Genomic DNA, 22,211 nt, shown 5'->3' on the forward strand with positions numbered 1-22,211 from the left:
GATGTCATCAAATACAAACAGGAAGTGAAATTATAAACCTAAAAAATTAGCTATTTTGCAATAATGTGTTTAAATATTTTATAACAAAATTCAAAATATATTAAGACTAACTGCATTTTAGTTCAATGAGTCGTCCGACCTGTAGTGCGCACCGGGCATGTCCCAACTACGGCTCGGGGGCCAAACGCAGAAGAGCCCTGCATTAAACCTGTGGTGGAACTGCGGTTGTACCAATGAACCAGCAGGTGGCGCCAGAGTGTCACTGCACGCGCTGGTGGGAGCCGCGTGGCGCTTTCAGACGCGGCGGATGCGCGGATCTTTGGGGGCGGATGTCGGAGGTGGCTTTACCGGGCCGGTGGGCGTGTGCGTGACGGGAGGTGGGGCATTTAATCCGCCGCGTCTTACCGTGTCTGAAACACAGAACCAAGAACCAGCGGCGTCAGGCAGCGGCCGCACCAGCGCTTCCTTTTTCCCGTCCTTTACCTGCGCGTCGCCGCCTCGACCCCGGGGGACCGACCGCTTTTACGCGTTTGGAGACACAATGGACGCGGCCGTGTTGAAGCGCGCCGCGATGCCGGAGCTGGTGGACTGCAACAGCAACAGCCTGACCGCGGAGCTGGAGGTGAGGAAGCTGCAGGAGCTGGTGAGGAAGCTGGAGCGGCAGAACGAGCAGTTACGCACCCGGGCGCAGCCTCCTCATCCGCCGCCGCCGCCGCCTCCGTCCCCGCCGTACGCGCTGCTCCGGAGCCGCACCGGGGGCTTCTCCCGCTGGCCCGACCTGGATGCGCGCTCTCTGGAGTACCTAGAGTACCTGGAGCCGTGCGTTGGAGGTGACGGAGCGGTTAAAGACGTGGAGGATGTGCAGGAGGATGAGGATGAGGAGGAGGAGGAGGAGGAGGAGGAGGAGGAGGAGGAGGAGGAGGAGCAGCAGGCGCTTCTGGATGATCTGGAGCTGCTGGATCTCGACTCCATGTGCGCGTCCTCGTCCGGAGACTCTCCAGAAACATGGTAACTTCACAATAATGTATTTTGTCACCATGGTAACCTCACAAGGATGTCTTTTGTCACCATGGTAACGTCACAAGAATGTCTTTAGTCTGAGCAGAGGCGCACAGAGCAGGACTTACACTTGAAATGCTGTCAGAATGATCCAAATGAATAAATAACTGACCTCAGAATAAATGCAAATGCAGCCAAGTCTTTATAACAAAAAGACTAAGAAACCGTTTTGAGGGAGAAATGATCAAATCCATTACAAAAATGGGATCCAAACTGCAATTTAAGAGCCATAACATTGTATTTGATCATCACTAAAAGTATTATTTGCTTTGAGGTGAAACATCAATGTCATCTCATGTATATTACTTTACTATTATATTAAATACTATTGTGCTGCCAATATTTCTGTCAGTTTTTGTCCTTTTTTAAAAGCTGAAAATCTGGATGTAATGTCATTTGTAAATGCCATTTAAACCAGGCTTTGAGTTCTCATCTGAAATCCCCCATTATCATGTCCCACGTTTGACTGTAATGTAAAACACCTTAAAGACTGGATTCATTTTGGGAGTCTCATTCTGTGGCTTCCTGTCTGTTTCTGTCTTAAGTTTGCGTGTTTGTGCATTAACTGGACTGTGGGGAATCTCTAAAGTTCTAATCCCAGTGCATCAGCCCAACATGAGTCTGGAATTGTAGCTTTGGTCAAGTTCATTCCTGGAGAAAAACAGCTCGAGTTGGACAAAAGAATAATTTCTTTTGTTGCTTTGAAGCATCGATTAGTGTAAAAAGAGGAAAGGCGCCGTCCAAAGCTCTTACAATGATGTAACTGTTCTGGTGGAGGGTCCGCCCCCACCGGCGTGTCTCCATGGTGTGCTTTGCCTGGAATGTTCCACAATGGGGCATTTAACATCTACTACTTGTGTTTTTATCGGTCAAAAGCCAAACGTGCATCCTTACTGTGAGCGGGTCGACTCTCCATAGACCTGACCCGTAACTTGGCCTGGTGGCACCACCTGCTTATCTCCATGGAGATGGGGAAGTTCAATGATTTTTTTTAGCCGGTGTGACTTGAGGATTTCACTGTGATTTACTGTTAATGTAATAATTTGTCATTTGGGACGGTCTGATCAGAAAAGACACCGTGACATGGACATTATTTACACTTCTAATTACTCTTCCTTTCTTACACATTTTTATAGTCGACTAGTGACTCTGCAGCCGTATACTCTTTAAAGTATCTCTATGATCGAACGAGAGTGGCGTGCGGTGGTAAGCACAAAGTCACAATTTCAAACTTGATTTAAATTCTAAGGAAAATACTTGATTCTCTGCGGTAGATTTTAAAATGCTCTTTTTACGTGAGCAATGGCAGGTGCTATGATGAATTTAAAAAAAAAAAATGAAATTGGCTTTGACTGACCCTGCCAGTCATAATGTATGTTGAAAAACAAAACAAATCTCATTAATGCATCAGTTGACTCCAATTATTGAAATGATTTGAACGAGCGACATGTAATTACACAGAACAACATGAATGACGAGATACTCACAATATAAGCGTACTGTTCAGACACATGCACTTATAATCATGCCTCATTAGCCACAAACCTTACAAACATCTACGCGTCACAACAGCCATGATAAACTCGCCTGTCACTCTCGGATGTAAATCAAACCACGCCTTAACTAAACAAACGTCCAGTGTGTCCCAGAAGTGGAATTTGTCCAAAAGAGGCACAGATTCACTCACTCCTCATCAAATGTCCCGTTATTCCTTTTTTTGCTTCATAAATCGTGTCGTGTCCGGGATCCTCCATTGCACCAGACCAGCTCACTTTGTCATTAAATGCCTGTATTTCTAACTAATTTCTAACTCAGTAGAAACACAAACACCGCCTTAGCTGCAAAGGCTTGTTTTTAAAGCTATTATTTCATTGTAAGTCATGGGGATTTCATACAGGTTTATTCAGTGTGGTTTAGGGCTGTGTGGTCCTCAGAGCTCATGTGCAGAGCTCTAAAAGAAGCTGCTCTGGTTCTAAAAGCTCATGTTGGAGAGCGGAGCATGAACGGGCTCTGAACACGATCACAGACTGAGCCGCTGTGGAAGGACTGGAATCAAGCTTTTCAGTTCCCACAGTATTATAGGCCAAGCTTCAGCAGCAGAAGTGAGGGGAAAATTGGTTCATTTTGTCAATTTCAGAACAATTTAAATATAGTTGTGACACAGTCATTTTATTGGTCAATCACTGATGATCACTGATTGCCCTGACCACACGCCACTGTCTAACGGCCTATAAGTGTGCTCACCAAAGGCTCACATGAGTTCATAAACAAGTGTCAAACAAGTGGCCCATGGGCCTCATCCGGCCCCCAAGATGTTTTAATCCGGCCCAACTACGCTTAATGCGTCCCACACGTTGGACGTGGGGCTTTTTCTTTATCTATTCCATTTTGTCCTCGATGTTATAAAAGGGAACTCTCAAGCTGCGTATTATGTTATGCATAAAAATAAAGCTGTAACACTCTTATTTCCAGTCAAATCAATGACTCTGGGAAGCATCAGAGTCAGTTTGTACTTCAAACCCACAAATAACCAAATTAACCTAAAATAACATTAAAAATTAAAAGGCTTTTTATGTGGATTCTGCCTGGACATTTTTCCTTTATTACAAGTCCCTTGAAAGACTTTCACCCGTTGCAGATGTTTGCAACAGTGTCCGCATAGAATTATTACTAGGCTATATAAAGGTATTTATTGCTTTTATATTCTTTATTGTTTTATGTTTTGCGTTATGTTCAGCCCGTGACCCAACCTGAGCTTGAAATTCGGCCCAAATTGAGTTTGACACCCCTGATGTAAACCATAGGTACTAGTAAACCAAGGGAGCTCAAACTCATGATTTCACTCTCCTTCTCCTTTCTACTGTGGTCCTCATGAATCCTTTGCTCTGTCCACGTCAAATACACTTCCACCATCACATTGGAGGAACAAGAGTTTTTTCAAGTATAAAAGCAAAAATGCAAATTTTCAAACCCTGTCCAGAGCGTTTGAAACAGTTCAACACAAAATACATTATAAATGAGTAAAAGTAGTACAATAATAAGAATATTAACTTTAATTTCATCTCTGCAGTTTTAAGTCGGCGGGAAAAGAGTTCTACAGTTTGTCCACACAGTCTCCTCTGACCGAGGCGCTGGTGTGAGGTCTGAGAGAGCTCTCCTGACTGCCAGAGCACAAAACTGTGGTGACACATGAGAAGTTAAACATGAACATATATATATACATGATCTCTCTGGGTGGAGTCTGCATGTCCTCCTCGTGCTACCGTGGGTTCTCTCCGGGTTCTCCGGCTCCTCCCACCGTCCAAAGTGTGTTAGGTAAAATTGGTGACTCTAAATTGGCCCTAGTGAATTAATGTGAGAGTGAACTGTCTGTAATGTCTATGTCTCTGTGTTAGTCCTGCGACAAGTTGGCCACTGTCCAGGGTGTCCCCCGCCTAAGGCCCGAAGTCACTGGGATAGGCTCCAGTCACCCACGACCCCAAAAAGGGAACAAGCGGTAGAAAATGGATGGATGGATATATATATATATATATATATATATAACAGCTCTCAAAGACCTGTTAGTCTGCCTTTTTAAAAAGTTCACATTCCATTAATCTAAATTAGTAGCACCTTTTTGAGCTCGTTGCATAAAGACGCCTGTCCACCCCACAATCAGTCAGACTCCAACTACGACCATGAGCAAGACCAAAGAGCTCTCAAAAGACACCAGAGACTAAACTGTAGACCTCCACAAGGCTAAAGGGCAATTAACAAGCAGCAGGTGAAGAAAGATCAATTGTTATTCTTTATAGCCTCTTCCATTGTCTATCTCCCTCGGACTGGAGCTCCATGTAAGATTTCACCCTGTGGGGTTCAATGATGATAAGAAAGGTGAGGAATCCGCCCAGAACTACATGGGATGAGCTGGTCAATGACCTGAAGAGAGCTGGGACCACAGTTTCCAAGGTTACTATCGGTAATAAACTACAGTCATGGTTTGAAATCATGCATCGCACAGAAGGTTCCCCTGCTTAAGTCAGCACATGTCCAGGCCCGTCTGAAGTTTGTGGTCAGATGAGACCAAAATATAACTTTTTTGGTATGAACTTCAGTCGCCGTGTTTGGTGGAAGAAGGATGAGTTCAATCCCAAGCACAGCATCCCTGCTGTGAAGCGTGGGGTGGAAACATCATGCTTCAGGCTGCTTCTCTGCACAGGGGACAGAATGTCTGCTCTGTAAAGAGGAGAGTATGAATGTGGCCCATGCACTGCGAGATTTTAGATAACTAACCTTCCCTCAGTCAGAGCATTGAAGATGGGGCGTGGCTGGCTCTTCCAACATGACAATGACCTGAAGCACAAACAGAAGAACCAAGGAGTGTCTCCATAAGAAGCATATCAAGGTTCTGGAGTGGCCTAACCACTCTCCAGATCTAAATCCAATAGAACATCTTTGGAGGGAGCTGAAACTCTGTTGCTCAGCGACAGGCCCGAAACTCGACAGATCTAGAGAAGATCTGTGGAGGGGTGGACCAAAAAACCTGGTCAAGAACTAGGAAATGTTTGACCTCTAATTGTAAACAAAGTCTTCTGTACCAAATATTCACACTGATTTTCTCAGGTGTTCAATACTTATTTGCAGCAATGACAATGGGATTTCCGGATTTTTGTTTCAACGTTTTTCAGACCGCTGCATGATTTCTAAGTGGGAGAACTAGCTAGCCTAGTGTGCCACATGTTAAGTGCTCTCTGCAGGACTCACTGATGATCTATGTGTGTGTGTGTGTCTGTGTGTGTGTCTGTGTGTGTGTCTGTGTGTGTGTCTGTGTGTGTGTGTCTGTGTGCAGGTATAATGTATAATTCAGATGAGCACGTCCCTGGAAGCAAACTGTCACTATATTCTGATCCAGCCTTTGAAGCAGCAGCAGCTCTGAGCATGTTCAGGCCTCATCCTCACAGAGCCTGTTCTGACTCAGGAGCCGGGGACACAAAGGAGACGCACGACAATCAGCTTCTTCGTTTTCACTGCCGTAGTATTGTTTATTTCTATTTCAAACTAATGTAATGTTGTGAAAAGAAAAAGTTCCTCCTTGAGGTGCTCAAACTTAATTGAATATTATTGGGTAGAAAATGTGACAAATTGTGACCGGTCAAAAGGTTGACCTGGAAACTGCACACATGAAGCTGGGGTCAAAGTGGATGGAGACACTGGTGGAGACCTTGGAAAACTGTAACCATGAGCCACCAAGTCCTCTAAGCGAAAAGCCAATTTGTCACTCTGTCTCATGTTTTGTGTAGGTTGTACATGACCCAGAGATCTGCAGAATCCTCCCAGAGCTCGCTCACTCCGCTGCAGTGGTGCAGACGGACTCTGGACAGCCCCAAATCTGAGCTGGAGGCCACAAGGAGATCGCTGTCCCTTCGACTAGAACAAGGTAACTGGCCTTTATCAGTCTGGGAATATACAAAAGTTATGAAATGATGGTTTTGATGTATTAGTCCTAAGCTGCCTCCCACCTCCAAACACTTTCACACAGGCAAAGTGTCTGGCTCAAGAACAGAAGTATGCACTGAAATAAAATGTACTGGTATTTTCTTTACTTTAGGTACTACTAATTCTACTACTACTACAACAATACTGCTTCAAAATGAATAATGCATACTAGTAATAAAACAAAATGTATGGCATATATTTCCTTGGCTGAACCTGAACAAACAATTTGACATGCTCGGGTCAAATTTATAGTAAAGAGAAAGTGATTCTTTAAATTTTGTTCTGACCTTTATTTAACCAGGAAAGTCCCGCTGATTTAGAATCTCTTTTTCAGGGGAGTCCTGGCCCCGGACGGCCATTTATAAATGTGTTTAGTTCTTGACAGTTTTCTCAGTTGGCGTCATCCACCTTTTCTCAATGGCCTTTGCTGCTACTTTCCAAAAGGACCCATTTTGTATTATCTTCTTTACTGAGGGTTTAAAGCCCAGAAACAATGTTTTAAAGTGGAATTTTGATGTTGAAGGTCATTTTGGGGCGTTGTTCATCTCATTGACTTTTCAAATCATCCCATCGTGCATGATAATAATGATTTCCACTGACATTTGAATTATATAAAACTGCAGGTACTCACAGTTGTTAATGTTAAGGATCTTAAATTGTCACTAAACCAGGACTAAATTGTGTGCGTTGAATCAAGAATGTAGTTTAATTCTGCACTTCATTCTGTACGTTGTGTATTCTGTTCCACTGAAGCGTCCTGCAAAATGGTTCCGATCTGGTTTTCTAGTCCTGCAATGTGAGGATCTTCACACTTTGAGCCTCTTGTGTGTGTGAAGTCTAATCTGCTCCGCTCGATTGCATTAACGGATCAGGGTCAGTGCCAGACCACAAAACCAAGAGAAACGTTTATTGTACCTCCTTTTATTTAACCACTTTCACCACAACAATCACGTCTGCACAACTTTATAAATGCAAATATTACCAACACAAATACCAATGAATCGCGAAATATGCTCATAAATCTGGACATGATCTGCATCCAGGCTCCGGTCTGCGCCGCGCTCACTCCCACATGTTGCGGTGCCGTGTGCATTTAAATGAAAGCGTGGGCGCAGCGGTTTAAGACCCACTCTCCCGGTCTTTACAGTAATGCTCAACTCTCCTCACCTACTGTACCTCTAAGTGACAGCTTTATTAGCGCCAAAAAGTAGGTCTCCTGAAGTTGCAGCAGCCGTACATCGTGTTGCATCAGCGCATCCTCCCACTGGCTCCAACAGTTGCCATGGAAACACTGTACATGAAAGCATGGAGTCTTTTTTTTCTTTTTCCTTTTCTTATTAAAGTGGCATGTATTGACATGTCGTCGCAGCTCAAATCCCTCCACGCCAGCACCACGCAGAGTCTGTTCCAGGAATAGCACCAGACGCCGGGCTCGGAACCGCTTTTGTCTTCTGTGCTCGTGGTGAATGGAGCGGTCGGCGGGAGTCACGTTGTGGACGAGGCGATGAGCTAACGCTAACCGCCGCACAACACGCCCTCTGTTTCATGTGCAGGAACCCACTGCAAACGTCCACATCTTGAAATAATTGTTACCAACATTTGGCTGCATAATATATTTGTTTTATATTTTTGGGAAACAGTCAGCTGATTCCCGACAAATCCAGATTCAAGTAAATCAAAAAGAAAAGCATTTAAAGAGCTACCAGTTTGTTGTGTTTCTTGTTCTTCAAAAACAAAAGTGCAGTTCCTAAATATTGACTTGATGTGACCGCGTTTGATTTAAGAAAGTTAAGAAAATTAGACCAGAATGATTTTTTTCAAATATATTTAGACGCTCGCTTATTTATGTTTTAAATCTATTATTTTTAATCAATCCTCCTTAGTGGAAATTGTTGCGATGCGCTGTTGCTGCAACTTTGGTTGTCAGGTTTTTTTTCTCATTTTCAACACAAAATGATTGTACATTCTTAAATACTACCATGTGGTCTCATACTAGTTCTAATACAGACCAAGGCCATTAAGGGAAGGTCAGACTTTTTCATTTTTAGTTGTTGTTTTTGTAGTAGTTGTCTAGTTTAAGTGTCGATTATTATATGGGTATGATACTTTTGACGACCTACTCAAGAAAAGGAAAAACAACAATAAAATGTTTCTTCTTAAACTATTGCCTAATGTGTCTTACCCTTGTCCAGTCTCTAGGTGGCGCAACTCCCTGTCCAGCCCCTCCCACTCCTCCTCTCCTTCCCTGTCCCTCAGTCGAGTCGGTGGAATCTCCCCCACCAGTGCCTCGCCCTGTGCCAGACCCTGCTCCACCCCACACGCAGAAAGACACGGTAATTTAAAAAGGAAACAAAATCACTACTGCACTCTTTTCACAAAATTAACATCGTTTCAGTGATTCTACATTTACCAAACATTTCCCGTATATGTTTTTCTTATCCTCTGTCCTGAATGTAAAATGGGGTTCCCCAGGGATCTGCTCTTGATCTGTTGATCTTTTAGTTCGTACTCAACGTAATTATAATTTGAATGATTTTATTTTGAGGACAAAGCACAAAATCTGGTATTTTTTGAAAAAACCTAAACTATAAAGCTTTTGTCATGTTCTTGTAGACTTAATCACAGTTATTAATATAAGAGTACTTCACAAGTGTTACTTCAGACAAAATGGTGTGCAATCTAGAAGTACTTGGCTGAGTATTACCCACTTCTTTTTAGAAATATGCAAAAAAAATCTAATATTTTGGACGTTGTTTACATGGACAAAATCCCTGCTTCTCTCCAGATGTGGGCAGTATTCAGCTACATTTAAGCAGTTGAATTTACTTTTCAGAGTAGTTTTCTGTCATCATACTTTTACTTCTATCCTGTAAGTACTATTACTTCAAACTGAGTAAATCTACTAGTGAAAACTGCTTGATGTTGACATTTAGGATTTATACACCTTACATTTAGAACTGATTCGATTGTGCAGTTTTGTCTCTATCTTACCTAATGTTACTCGGTAGTAGTTTCTCCATGTACTTTTTTACTCTTTACTCAAGTAGTCATTTGTGTCACTACTTTGTACTTCTTAAGTTAAATGATCTTAAAGTAACGCTACAGTTGAGCACACATTTTGTCTCCATGACCCACCTCTGCTCGTCTCTCCTCAGCACCCCTTTGCTCTCCGCTGCACCCTGTCCTCCAGCGCACCCTGAGCCCCGTGTCACCCGCAGCAGACCGCATTCCCACCTTCCTCCCTCACCTTTCCAAACGCAGTACGTCTGTTTCTAGTCACGGCTGGTAATGAAGTATTCAGTGGGTAAAACCGTCCAAACCTGTGATGTTGTCGTAGGCCGGAGTCTGCAGCGCTCCCTGTTCAGCCCTCAGGCTTCTGTGGACGAGGACGACTCCTTCAGTGTCGGGTTCAAGCTGCAGGACCTCACCGACGTCCAGGTCATGGCCCGCATGCAGGAGGAGAGTAAGGCCACCCTAATGTCACAGATTTGTAATGTGTGTGGAGTTCTATTTCATCCCTGCTGACCGCCAGGGGCACGTTCCCTTCAGCCGGCGCAAAGACAGAGACAGACAGAGACATTCAGCGCTTAAGCACGTCCTCTGGAGGTCATACGGGCTTCATAGAACCTTAGTTACATTTGTATTCATCAAATTAAGCCAACTCTGGTTAGCTTGTTATAAAGATGTGCAATGTAATGATGTCTAATGTCTTTGTTCTCTATTACGCCCTTTTATTTGCACTAATCTGAAATAACAGACCTCAGAGCCCATCGCTACTTCAGCTTTATTAATCTTTTGAGGTGACCACTGTGGTGTTTGTCATGTTTGAGTGTGGCAGAGGTGGGGAGAACGGCTTTTAAATAAGAAAACTGTCCAAAAATATATATTTAAAATCATTTTGAATTGTAATCTTAAACAGTTGTAAGAGATCATATTGCAGCATATTTTTATTGTTGAAGTGCGTAAAAAATATGTATTTTACTCGTCTTTCCCAGCGCAAACTCCTGTAAGCACAAAGAAGCAATCTAAACCAGCACTTACAACAAGAGGAAGCGACGCAAAGAAAATACTTGACATGATTGCAATATTTTAATAAAATTTCTGTTATATTGTGACACAAAAATGTGAAAGTCTTGATTTAATCTTGGTAAAGCTTTTGTTTTGACAATCTGACTCGTAAATTAAGGCTTATTTATGAATTATTGTCAGCCAATATTACAATATAATGTGCTTCCCTACAAAAGAAGGAAACGCAAACTATTCATAAATTAAATATGAATAAATAAATGAGAAAATGAGCCGTGTGCTTGTGCGCGCCCCTCCTCACCTGTCCCCTCCCCCAGGCCTCAGACAGGAGCTGGCCTTCCCCCCGCGCCGCAGCCACAGCCTCAGCTCCTTCCCCCTGAGCGCCGGCGCCCCGCCCGGCCGGGAGGAGGAGGACGACGAGGAGGAGGAGGACGACGAAGACTACGCTCTCCTGCCCCCGCCCGCTCCTCGGCTCACGCGCCTCCCCCACTCCCACACCTTCCACACCCTCAGCCGCTGGGCCGGAGGAACGCCCAGCCCCCAGCACCCCTCCGCTGGATTCGCCTTCCACACGCCGGAGCTGGAGCGGGCCCTGGAGCGAGCGCTGGGCGGCCCCTGCTCCGCCCGGGGCCACGGACCAGACTCAGGTACAGTGTTCACAGCATCACACCGGCTTTACAGGGACTGGTTGTATTTTTGTGTTTCTTTTTATTCATTTTTCACATGATGTACACGCTTACCAAAAAATTACATCAAATGCAAGGTCAACTTTTTATTAGATTATTATTTCATAATTTTAAAGGTGCACTCTGTAACTTCTTGTTGGAAGTTGCTGGAATGTTCTACTGTATTAGAGAACAATTGCAGAACAATATTCTGACGTGGTTTAAAAAATTAGTTTGAATCCTGTTTAGTAAATCCTCTCCCCTCGGAGCTTTGTGACATCATAGTTGGAGCTCAGAAATCATTCTGAACATTCCTGTTGTCACGTCGCCTTCATTACAACTGCGTGCTTACATTCCCCTGTCAGTACAAAGCTGGGTTTGTTTATCTCCCCTCTGTAATTCCCTCGGCAGACAGCAGGTGGAACTCTAACGCACTTCCTGATGTGGGAAACGCCTCACTTAAAAAGTAATGTGCTTTTTCGTTGACTAAAACATGAGATGTCAAAGTAAAGTCAAATGTAATGGGCATGATAAAGGCCATTCCAAAGACTGTGGTTCAGGGATCAAGATCTGGACTGTGGTTCAGGGATCAGGATCTGGACTGTGGTTCAGGGATCAGGATCTGGACTGTGGTTCAGGGATCAAGATCTGGACTGTGGTTCAGGGATCAAGATCTGGACTGTGGTTCAGGGATCAGGAGACCTCATCTTCACACTTGGATTGGCCGCCGCTCTTCCACAATATGAGCCGCATGATTCTTGGCACTGTCACCTTATGCCTGTGCCATCAGGGTCTTCACTGATGATTACTTGGATATTCAGCAGGAGGCCGGCCCCTGTTTAGTCCTGACTCTGGCACCAACAGGAGGCCGGTCCCTGAGGTCCTCAGAGTCTGAGATGGTTCATATGGCACTAACATGTCAGATGTACTTTAGTGCAAGTCAATGTTGAGACTTGTACACAAGTCTGGCCCTCAGTGACCCATGGGTGAGTAGTCTGGCCCTCAGTGACCCATGGGTGAGCAGTCTGGCCCTCAGTGACCCATGGGTGAGTAGTCTGGCCCTCAGTGACCCATGGGTGAGCAGTCTGGCCCTCAGTGTCCCATGGGTGCGCAGTCTGGCCCTCAGTGACCCATGGGTGAGCAGTCTGGCCCTCAGTGACCCATGGGTGAGCAGTCTGGCCCTCAGTGACCCATGGGTGAGCAGTCTGGCCCTCAGTGACCCATGGGTGAGCAGTCTGGCCCTCAGTGTCCCATGGGTGAGCAGTCTGGCCCTCAGTGTGTGTAGGTGGAGCTAAGCCGCTTCTACAAGCTCTAAATCCACTGTTCCGTTCTGCGACTCAGACACAGTGATGGGATTAGACGCTGCTCGGCCCAAAGACTGTTCTGTAAAGGACATTTGTCATGTGGGAGTGACCGCCTCATGGGTCAGGGAGGAAGGGAAAGTAAAAGCTACCCTATATTTTGTAATGTGAGAAACTTAAGTTCACACCAGAAATATACTTATCTGTACTTTTCAAACATGTAGTGGAGCAGAAAGTACATGTACATGTGCAGTACCTACTCTTTAGTAAACGTTACTTCACTATATTTAAGTGAAGTAAAGACAATTCATAATACCGGGGGCCTGAGTGTGGGGGGCCTGAGTGTGGGGGGCCTGAGTGTGGGGGGCCTGAGTGTGGGGGGCCTGAGTGTGGGGGGCCTGAGTGTGGGGGGCCTGAGTGTGGGGGGCCTGAGTGTGGGGCGTGGGGCCCCACGCCCCACGCCCCACACTCAGGCCCCGATAAAGACGATGCAGATGAGATTTGTGAGCCACTTCATGGTCCGCTGGCCTGTTTGTTTGTTTCAGATAAGCTGCGCAGGAGCATGCCCAACCTGGTGCGTGCTCCCAGCATGCCCAGCGTGCCCCTGCCCCCCTCCCCAAGCACCAGCCCCAGAGCCTCGCCCTGTTTGCTCCGCAGCAGCCACAGCTTTGACTCGTCCAGCGGACTGTCCAGACTCTACTCCTCCAGTAAGTCTCCCCTCTACAGATGATTTTATTCATCAAACATGTTACAATCAGATGTGTTGAAGAAAAACTGTGACAACTTTGGAGAGCCTTTAAAATATATCTATTATTATATCTATATTATATATATTCGGGTAGGTTTATTGGATTGGAGCACTAAATCATACAAACAGAAATGCATTTGTAGCTTAATTAATATGAGGCTAAATTGCAGAAATACACTTTTGTCCAAATGTAGCTTTGTAAATCCAGTAAAAAGCTCTGCTTTTCTTCAGCCATCGTCACTGTGCTAAAATAATCTAAAACTCTGATATAGTAGGATAAGGTTGTCCTTCATGGCCGATGCAGTACACGTTTTAACAATATGAAACTAATTCTTTTAGATTATTATTTACAGTTTTTACTTTAGATCATGATTTACTCCCCCCACAGCCGACTCACGCGTGTGCTTTTGTTTCGGACCCTTTGTTAAAGTGAAAGTAAAAACTACCAGAGATTCATTGAGTGTTTTTGTGCTCCGGAGAAAATAACTTGAGAGTGACTCAGTTCTTTGTGTCTGAAACTCACACGCTCCACGTAAATGAGATGTTGCTTATCTGTTTCCCAAAGTCTAGTTGTATGTAGCCGTTTTTATTTGCAATTCTAGCTGAAAAGTTTTAGAGCTAATGCAAAATACTGAACGTGGCTCGCGCCTGATCGGTTCTTTGACCTGCTGTGGACTGGGACAAGAGTCGAAAGTCAAATGGAATTGTGACGTGCGTGTTTGTTCACAGTCCCGGCCCCGCTCCAGTCCCGGGTCCAGAGCGTGGGGAGCTTCTGTGTGTCCCGGCCCACAACGAAGGCCACCGCCTACGTCAGCCCCACCATCAAGAGCTCCGCCTACCTGACCCCGACCAGCCCCATGACCCCGACCAGCCGCACGCCCCCCTCCAGCCCCGGCCTGAGCCCCGTCCTGAGCCCCGGCCTGAGCAGCCTGCCTCTGTTGGGCAAACGCACAGGGTTTCCCGCCCCGCCCCGCAGCGCTCTGCCTCGTCCCGCCTCTTTCATCGCCACGTCAAACTCCACGCCCCACAGCAGGCTGGCCCAATCAGGACGCAGGTAGAGTTTTCATCAATGGGCCCATGGCACAGCACCTACTGTCTTAATTCTATATTTTACTACATTTTCTCTGAGCTGTGCTTAAATAATCAATATTGGAAGACAGCGTTTTAGTCTCTCTATTGGTGAAGTGGTTACATCGTGTCATGTCCAGTGTTCATGTGATGCACCAAAACTGCTTTTTGGTTTGTGTAGAACTTATTTTCTCTGGCGGTCCCAGCCCTGTGTTATTATTATTATAATAATAATAATAATAATAATAATAATAATAATAATAATAATAATAATAATAATAATAATAATAATAATAATAATATTAATATTAATATTAATTATTATTATTAATATTAATTATTAATATTAATATTATTATTAATATTATTATTATTATTATTAATATTATTATTATTAATATTATTATTAATATTAATAATATTAATATTATTATTATTATTAATATTAATATTATTATTAATATTATTATTATTATTAATATTATTATTATTATTAATATTATTATTATTATTAATATTAATATTATTATTAATATTATTATTATTATTAATATTATTATTATTATTAATATTATTATTATTATTAATATTAATATTAATAATAATATTATTATTATTAATAATAATAATAATAATAATAATAATAATAATACCACTACCACTACCAGAAGAAGGATTATGTCGTATTGTGGTGTTCAGGCCAGATGCCCCACGCTCAGGTCGTTCTGAGATGGCAAGTGTCCAGTGACATCTAGTCTGTAGAACCCGACAAAGGTGTGAGCTGTCGCCCAAATCTCCTTCACCGAGGTGCCCTGGAACATGGCCCATGATGTACCCATGATGTAGCCATGCCACGAGTGGAATGAGCGCGCCGACCTGAAGGAGGCTGAAGCCCTCAGCTTCCACGACAGTGAGCCGTACGTCTGTGTCCTGGGCTCCACGTTTGTCTTAAAAGCAGGGTTCGGTTTGAACAAAGCCTTAGATCCCCCCTCATAGATCGCATGCATGATGCGTTGACAGAGTCTGGACGTTAACACCAGCAGTAAAGCTGATTTTAAAGGAAAGCCATTTCAGCTGCACTTGATGGAGCAGCTCAAATGGTTCCCAAGACCGGGCATTCGGCCCTATTGCCAAATCCCATGGAGCGACCAGGCTCCATGAGACTGGCCTGAGGTGCACCTTTCATGAATGAACAGAGGGGGCTGACCAGTATCCCCAAAACCAGTGTGACAAGCCAAAGCGGCCAAGTACACTTAAATGGTGGATTAAGACAGCCCTTTGTCCAGCAGCTGGAGGAACGTCAGAACGATGGGCTCAGGGCTCTGGAGAGCAACGCAGCCCACGTCTACACACCTCTCAAGGGCTTACTTCCTGGTCCTATGCGTCCAGACCCAATGGGACGCTCTGATTGGTCAGAGTAAAACGGGTGACATTGTCGGGAGCGGCCACTAATTAATCTGGCTTACGGACACGGGGAGTGTCTTATCCAGATAATATAATGGATCCCTGGCCACAGTAGGCCCCGCCTCCCAGTCAGAGACCGGTGTAGTGTTATAAGCCTTCTGGGGGCCATCTTAGAGAGCTGTCCCATTTGTGAGATACCGAAAGGAATGTTGAAAGAGAACCGCAATTATGGCAACAGGAACTAGCTGTGCGCTAACTTCCTGATCAACAGCCCCAGAGTTGTTTGTTTTTAAAGTAAAATGTCCATATTCCTGTCTTCGATCTAAAATGTGGGTAAGAATCTCCTCTTTCTCTGCAGTTTCCTGACGCCTCCAAAGAGTTTGTCCACGCTGAGCGCTCTGAGGGACTGCGCCTGGAGAGACGGCTGCTACTGACACTGACACTGGAGGAGCGCGCCCTGCTGGCCGGGGTCATGCACTACAAGTCTCACATCATATCGTTCTATGCACATAGGTGTTCGGTAAAACGCGGGTGGATTGGGCGGTTCCAAAGTGAACATTCCTAATTGTCTTTTTTTGTTTTTTTTGTACAATAACCCACTGGCTGCAGGTTTGACATAATCTAACACCTGCACAATGCCAGTTTTTAATAAGTAAAACTAACATAAGTTATTTATTTTATTATTTATATATTTATTAAATAACGTTTAAATAAAGTGTGTCTTGTCCTCTGGCTTAAAGTGCCATGCTGCTAAAATGTACTTTTGTGGAAAGGTCAAAATACTGTAAAATTAATGTTCAAAATTTGAGGTTTCCATATTTATTCTGACACATTTTAACTTTGACAAAACTGCCTAAAAGTGTTTGCACAAGTGTCTCACAAATGACTTATTTCTTTCTTGTTTTTTTCTTGTTTGTGTGTTTATCAATGACTGCACTTTTTTGTAACAAACCACGGGTGAGTTTTGGGGAGTTCAGTTTCACATCCAACTTTATGTAGCACTGTTTCTGTTGTAATCATGAAATCACTGCTCACAAACAGGCATTTTGTTATTTGGACCAAAAAGTAAGTTTGAATAAATAATAAGCAACTGCTTTTGTCTTTTTTCATTTCAAAAATATCTATAATCTGAAGTGTGTAGTTTGAAGTTGCTGTAATCTGGGGAGGATCGTTGCAGACGTCCTGGGACCGTTTTGCTTCATGGACCTGGTTCCAGGGGCCTTCAAGGCACGTCTGATTGTCTGGTTACTTAAAATGGACTTTTTGGGGCTTTTTTTTTCTTCAGTGCTCTCTCACACTAGACTAAACAATAAATGTATCATTACATTTTAAACCTTCATTATAAATGAGAACTCTCCTGTTTTAATGTGCCTCTGCTGACAAACAACAAAAAGATGTGAATGGAGCAGTTTTTGCAGAACAAGGATTTGAAAGACCTGGTAATTATTCACACATTGACCATCATCTCATGTGGATGTTACAGTGAAAACCATGGACTCTTCAGAGCTGGTTCCCCTGGTCAAATCTGTATTATATTTACTGTTAGTTTGTTTAATGAAGCTTGACTATAATTGCCAACCAAAGGTATTCTTAAATTTCACCAAATTACTTGAATTCTGGGGGAGGAGCCCCTTAGGCCTCCCCTTGGACACCCCTCGGACACCGCTCGGACGCTCCTGTCCTAATATCCTGGAGGCGCCACTGCCTTCAGCCGCTCTGGCAGGTTCATCTGGCAGGTTCATCTGTTACATAAGTACTTAAATCCTGGAACTTCCTTTACAGGAGCTTCACAGGAGTCTTCATTCATTCAATAAAAGCCAATGTTCACTCCTCTACGGCAGTGTAAGCTATTATTACTATCATCATCATTATTATTGTTTTCGGGTTAGGAATGCATGGCCTGAGTGTTTTACTTGTGTTTTTCCTGGATTGCTGCAGATGTAAATCTAAGAGCACAGTTCCATCATAAACGACCTGTTACTGTCTTTATCACGAAATGAACCTTATGCTCCATGGCACAGCCCGAGCAAACTGAGCTATGGCGCCCTCTTGTGGTGCAACTGAAATATAGTAACTGTAAAATACAATCGCTGTTCGTTTTCTCATGATATTTTTCAGTTCTTGGTCAGGAGTAATGGCCTTAAGTACATCACTGTACAGTCATAACAGTCTCTGAGGTCTCTTTATAACTGAACACAGCCCACAACAATTAAAAATATCCACATTTATTATTGGAATGTCAAAATATTTCCAAAGGGGAAAAAATACTTTACAACATATCTACACTTAGTTCACAGTAATGCCCTCGGATACAGTACGATCTGGAGTGTGACTCGTGTTTGGACAGTCATTGTTTTCAGCGAGGATTGTTCAGTGGCACAAACGTCTCCTGGTTCAGTGGCACAAACGTCACGTCTCCTGGTTCAGTGGCACAAACGTCTCCTGGTGCACCACAGATGCAGGGAAAGCATGAGTTATGACTTATAGACATTTGTCGACATTGCTTTCGTGTTTTATTAAGGTTTAGTGCTGTAATACTTCAATTCTCAAGCTTTATAACTGGATTGAGAAAATGTCTTTACTAAATGTGCTGATTAAAAGCACCAGTTGGTTCTTTGTCCTTGCGTTTTATGGCTCGAGTTCCCAGTTCACAGCAGGAGTTTTGGCGACGTATCCCCGATCTCATTCTCAACATAATATTGCAGTTCTCATTGCGACTGTCGGTTGGAGGCGGGGCATGAGCTCGAGAGCACGCCCCTCAGCACGTGGGCGGAGCTGAAGTCCAGGAGGTGGTGGTGGTGGGACTTGGCGAGCTGGAGGTTCTTCAGGCAGCCTCTGAAGGGGGCGGAGACCGAGAGGCAGTTCTGCTTCACGTCCGCTGGAATCAAAGGGAAACACTGGTCAAACAAACACATTTGAACAAGACATATGAAGCCTGCGTGAATTCAGCCTGGAAGACCTAACCCCACCATCTACATCAAGGCACCTGCTCCTCAGCTCAACCAACGCACCCAGTCCGGCCTGTCCGTCTGTGAGAGTTCAGATCCCTTTCTTCATCACGGAACTCCTCCAGGTTTCTACTTTTTCCCATGAAGGTTTTTTTGTAGTTTTTCCTGGCCGAGCAGGAGGGTCTAAGGACAGGACATCGCCCCTCGCCTGCTCCCCATCGCCAATCAACGCGCCTCCTCGCTCCCAATCAGCGCACAGCTGGTCCCATATTAACCCCCGTGCAGATGGCTCGGCCGCTCTGATCGTACTGCGACCCACCACCTCCCCCTCTCCTCCTCTGCATCTCTCATCCTCTCTTTTCTCCCTTACCTACCACCACCAGTCCCCAGACCTGGGGGGAGACATCTAATACAAATAGATTATGGAGTGCCCATGATCGCAATGTCTTCCGCCGGGGTCTGAGCGCCAAATAACCCATGTAATAAAGCTGGCTAAACAGTCCTTTCTTTGTCGTCTCTGCGTCTCTCCAGGGTGAAATGTTTTTTTAGTGTTAAATTATAGCATAAGTAGATCATCATTTACATTTTGCTCATTATAAATGTCAATATTGATCTGAAAAGTCTTGATATTACAAAATGGTTCATTGACAGTCGGCTCCCTGCCATGTCATTGTTTTGCTGCCTTTTTCTTGCGTTAATCCGTTCTTATTTTTATAGTGTATACCAGGGGGGAATTTGGGGTCTTTTGTTTCAACTTGGCCCCGTTTGGACAACATTTAACGCTACATTCCCATAGAGTCTCACAATAATGACATTTGGAATCGAGAACACACATGATGCGGAATACAGCAAGAGTTTATGCATATCTGCTTCCAATTAGAATTAGAATAAATACTCTTTACAAACCGTTATATTGTGACCTCACGGCATTACGGTTCCATATGTGAATGGAAAAATTAGCTTCAAATTAAAAAAAAAAAAAACTGTTCAGAAATGTAAGGAATCATTCCTAATAAAGACAATACAGGAAATGTACTTTTCCTGCACTGACTGAAAAGTATCTGCCCCGCACTAAAAAAAAAAAGTCTCCAAAGTGTGGTCCGAGTACCTAGTTCCTACTCTGCGTGGGACTGGAACTAAAAATGTACCAGGAGCTGAAAAAGGTTAGAAAATCCCATATAATCGAGTATTAATGCATAATTTCAACGCATTTTCATTTCTCGTGATGTTTCTCAGCTGTTGTCTGACCAGAACACATGCTCTGAATATCCAGCCGCTCCGTTTTCCAAAGGGCGTGACTGACAGGTGGAATAACCCATCAGAGAAACAAACATGGAGGCTCGTGAGGGAAAACAACGAGCGACACACTCAACTCTGTAAATCTGAGCTAAATGAACTTAGATATTTTGTTCTGAATGTCACAAAGACATTTGAGCGGAGACGTCGTGAAGTTTGAGTTTATAACATATTGATAATAATGCATAATAATATAAGTAGATGCTTTAAATTATGAATGGAATTGTAAACTAATTTTATTTTTATATTTGAAGTGTCATTGTAAAATGTATTTAATTAGATACTTTAGTCTTTTTTTTTTAACACACTTCTTTAAATGATGAATAAGCAGTTTGTGTCATTAATATATTTGTTATCTTTGCTTTATTTTTTTAGCTCATCCTTTTAATAATCCAATATCATATCCAGGCATGACAAATGTTACTCGAGTACTCTGTGTATTTCAAACATATGATCTGTTTGTTACCTGGGAATCCTCCCACGTAGACGGGGTTGTTGGTCTCTGCAGAGGTGGATTGTGGGTAGGGGTTGGGGGTCCTGTAGTGCTTGCGGTCGACGCTGAGGCTCATGGCGTGTTTGGTTTTCTTGGCGGTCACAGAATGCCAGCGTCCGTCGCAGAGGAAGGGCCCCGAGGAGCGCACGGAGACTCGGCCCGCACCATTGTTCACGTGAAACACCACCTGGAAAATACAGATACAACATCAGTGACGGAGCGCTTCATGTGCAAGGTTTAGTGGATTTATACAAATACTGTGGACAGATATTTCATAATAAAGACTAGAAGTGGCAGTTCCTCTTACACGCCACACAAAGCCTCTCCTTGTGCACCCACGTGTGAAAAGAGCCCTGAAGGAGAGCTCCTGCTAATAACAGACTTTTAAATGTATAATCTCAACGCCTCGGACGATCATTTGAAGCCCTTTGACAACACTTCCCCTCGAAGTTTACAATGAGAGGCTTTTTATAGCATTTTAGATTGTTTATAGTCATTTAAATAATACTTTTTTATCAGACATAAAGTCAACAACCAAGAAACGAGTGAAAGAAAGTTTATAATCCAGTGCATTATTAGTATCATTATTTCAACTAATTAACTAAATTCATGATTATTTAGTTTTTTTTGTAGATGAAATGCATAATGGATTAAGCTAAATAAATTAACATGGTATTTCATGTTCTGACTAAAACTTCAAATCAACAATCAATCGATCAATCAATCAATCAATTAATCGACAATAGAAATTGTCGACAATAGAAACCACAGTCAAATACTAAAATAATCATTAGTTGCACCTTTAATTTTGATGGTGAATTTCCATCAAAATATCTATAGCCTGTTAAATATGTTTTTTATCTTCTTTTGTATTGAAAAATAAAAGAATTAGCAGGTGCAATGCACATATATTATGCTCATTGTCCAGTCACATGGCCGTACCTGTCCGCTGACCAGCTCCAGTCCGATAGCGTCCACTTTGGCGCTGCTGATCCCCAGTAACACCGCGTCTGATTGGCTCGTCATGAACTCCAGCGAAAGCGTCAAATCGGAGCCCACCTTGTAGCCGTTGTGCACTGAATCATGAAGAGAGAAGAGGTCAAAGCGAGCCACGCAAATGTAGTGAAGGTTTAAGACTGTGACACTCACTGAACACAGCGTGGCCGGAGCCGTTGAAGTGCGCCCCCTTCTGGTCACTGCTGAAACAGGCGGCGACGTTGTGCTGCGTTTCGGGCCTGTTCAAGTCCAGGGCCGCGTTGTTTAGGGCCACCGAGCGGATGCATCCTGGGAAACTGTTGCTCACCTGAAAGATTCAAAAGCATTTCATTCATAAATCATTATTTTATGATATTGTTATAACGTCATAGCAAATGTCCTTTTGTGTGACTTGCATTGATTCTCTTGGCCGTGTGAGTGTGTGGAAGCCCGCCCACATACACCCGGCTCTCCACGTCCAATTGGTTGCCTTTGATGTGGGTGGAGTCAGAGGTCCCGCCCACTGAGATGGACACTGACCTCCGGCTGACCTCTGCTGTCACCTAAAACACACAAAGATTCACTTTAAACCATATGTAACCAGTGTTTGTTTTGACGACAGATTCACATTTTAATATTGGACATTTAGGAATAGTTTTAGTTCTCTTCAATTACTGTTTAATTTATGCTAAATTGACTTTTTTGCGCTTTTAACCATGTTCTACATTCGTTCCCTCTTCAAAAAACATACCT

The 22,211-nt window shown here is 43.6% G+C and overlaps 2 protein-coding genes across 2 annotated transcripts in view; one reads left to right on the forward strand and one right to left on the reverse strand.

The window, feature by feature from the left end:
* The first annotated feature begins 541 nt into the window (after positions 1–541).
* On the forward strand, positions 542–16,840 carry LOC140361848 (SLAIN motif-containing protein 1-like). Its single transcript, XM_072447729.1, has 10 exons — positions 542–850; positions 914–1,008; positions 6,339–6,475; positions 8,727–8,867; positions 9,690–9,794; positions 9,872–9,997; positions 10,878–11,207; positions 13,072–13,233; positions 14,004–14,328; positions 16,105–16,840. Exons 1-10 carry the CDS (start codon positions 542–544, stop codon positions 16,178–16,180), a joined length of 1,806 nt encoding a protein of 601 aa, XP_072303830.1. The 3' UTR covers positions 16,181–16,840.
* A 1,487-nt stretch (positions 16,841–18,327) lies between these two features.
* lama1 (laminin, alpha 1) overlaps positions 18,328–22,211 on the reverse strand; it is a 58,743-nt gene continuing 54,859 nt past the window's right edge. Inside the window, exons 60-64 of the mRNA XM_072450339.1 lie at positions 21,875–22,021; positions 21,633–21,786; positions 21,426–21,559; positions 20,457–20,670; positions 18,328–18,624 (exon numbers count right to left, since the gene is read on the reverse strand). Coding sequence (XP_072306440.1) covers positions 18,455–18,624; positions 20,457–20,670; positions 21,426–21,559; positions 21,633–21,786; positions 21,875–22,021 — 819 coding nt within the window. The 3' untranslated portion in view covers positions 18,328–18,454. The remainder of the gene's footprint in view (positions 18,625–20,456; positions 20,671–21,425; positions 21,560–21,632; positions 21,787–21,874; positions 22,022–22,211) is intronic.

The sequence above is a fragment of the Eucyclogobius newberryi genome, unplaced genomic scaffold (assembly GCF_026437365.1).
Source record: "Eucyclogobius newberryi isolate DKJ021-1_F unplaced genomic scaffold, fEucNew1.0.hap1 SCAF_1, whole genome shotgun sequence".
Taxonomy (NCBI): Eukaryota; Metazoa; Chordata; class Actinopteri; order Gobiiformes; family Gobiidae; genus Eucyclogobius; species Eucyclogobius newberryi.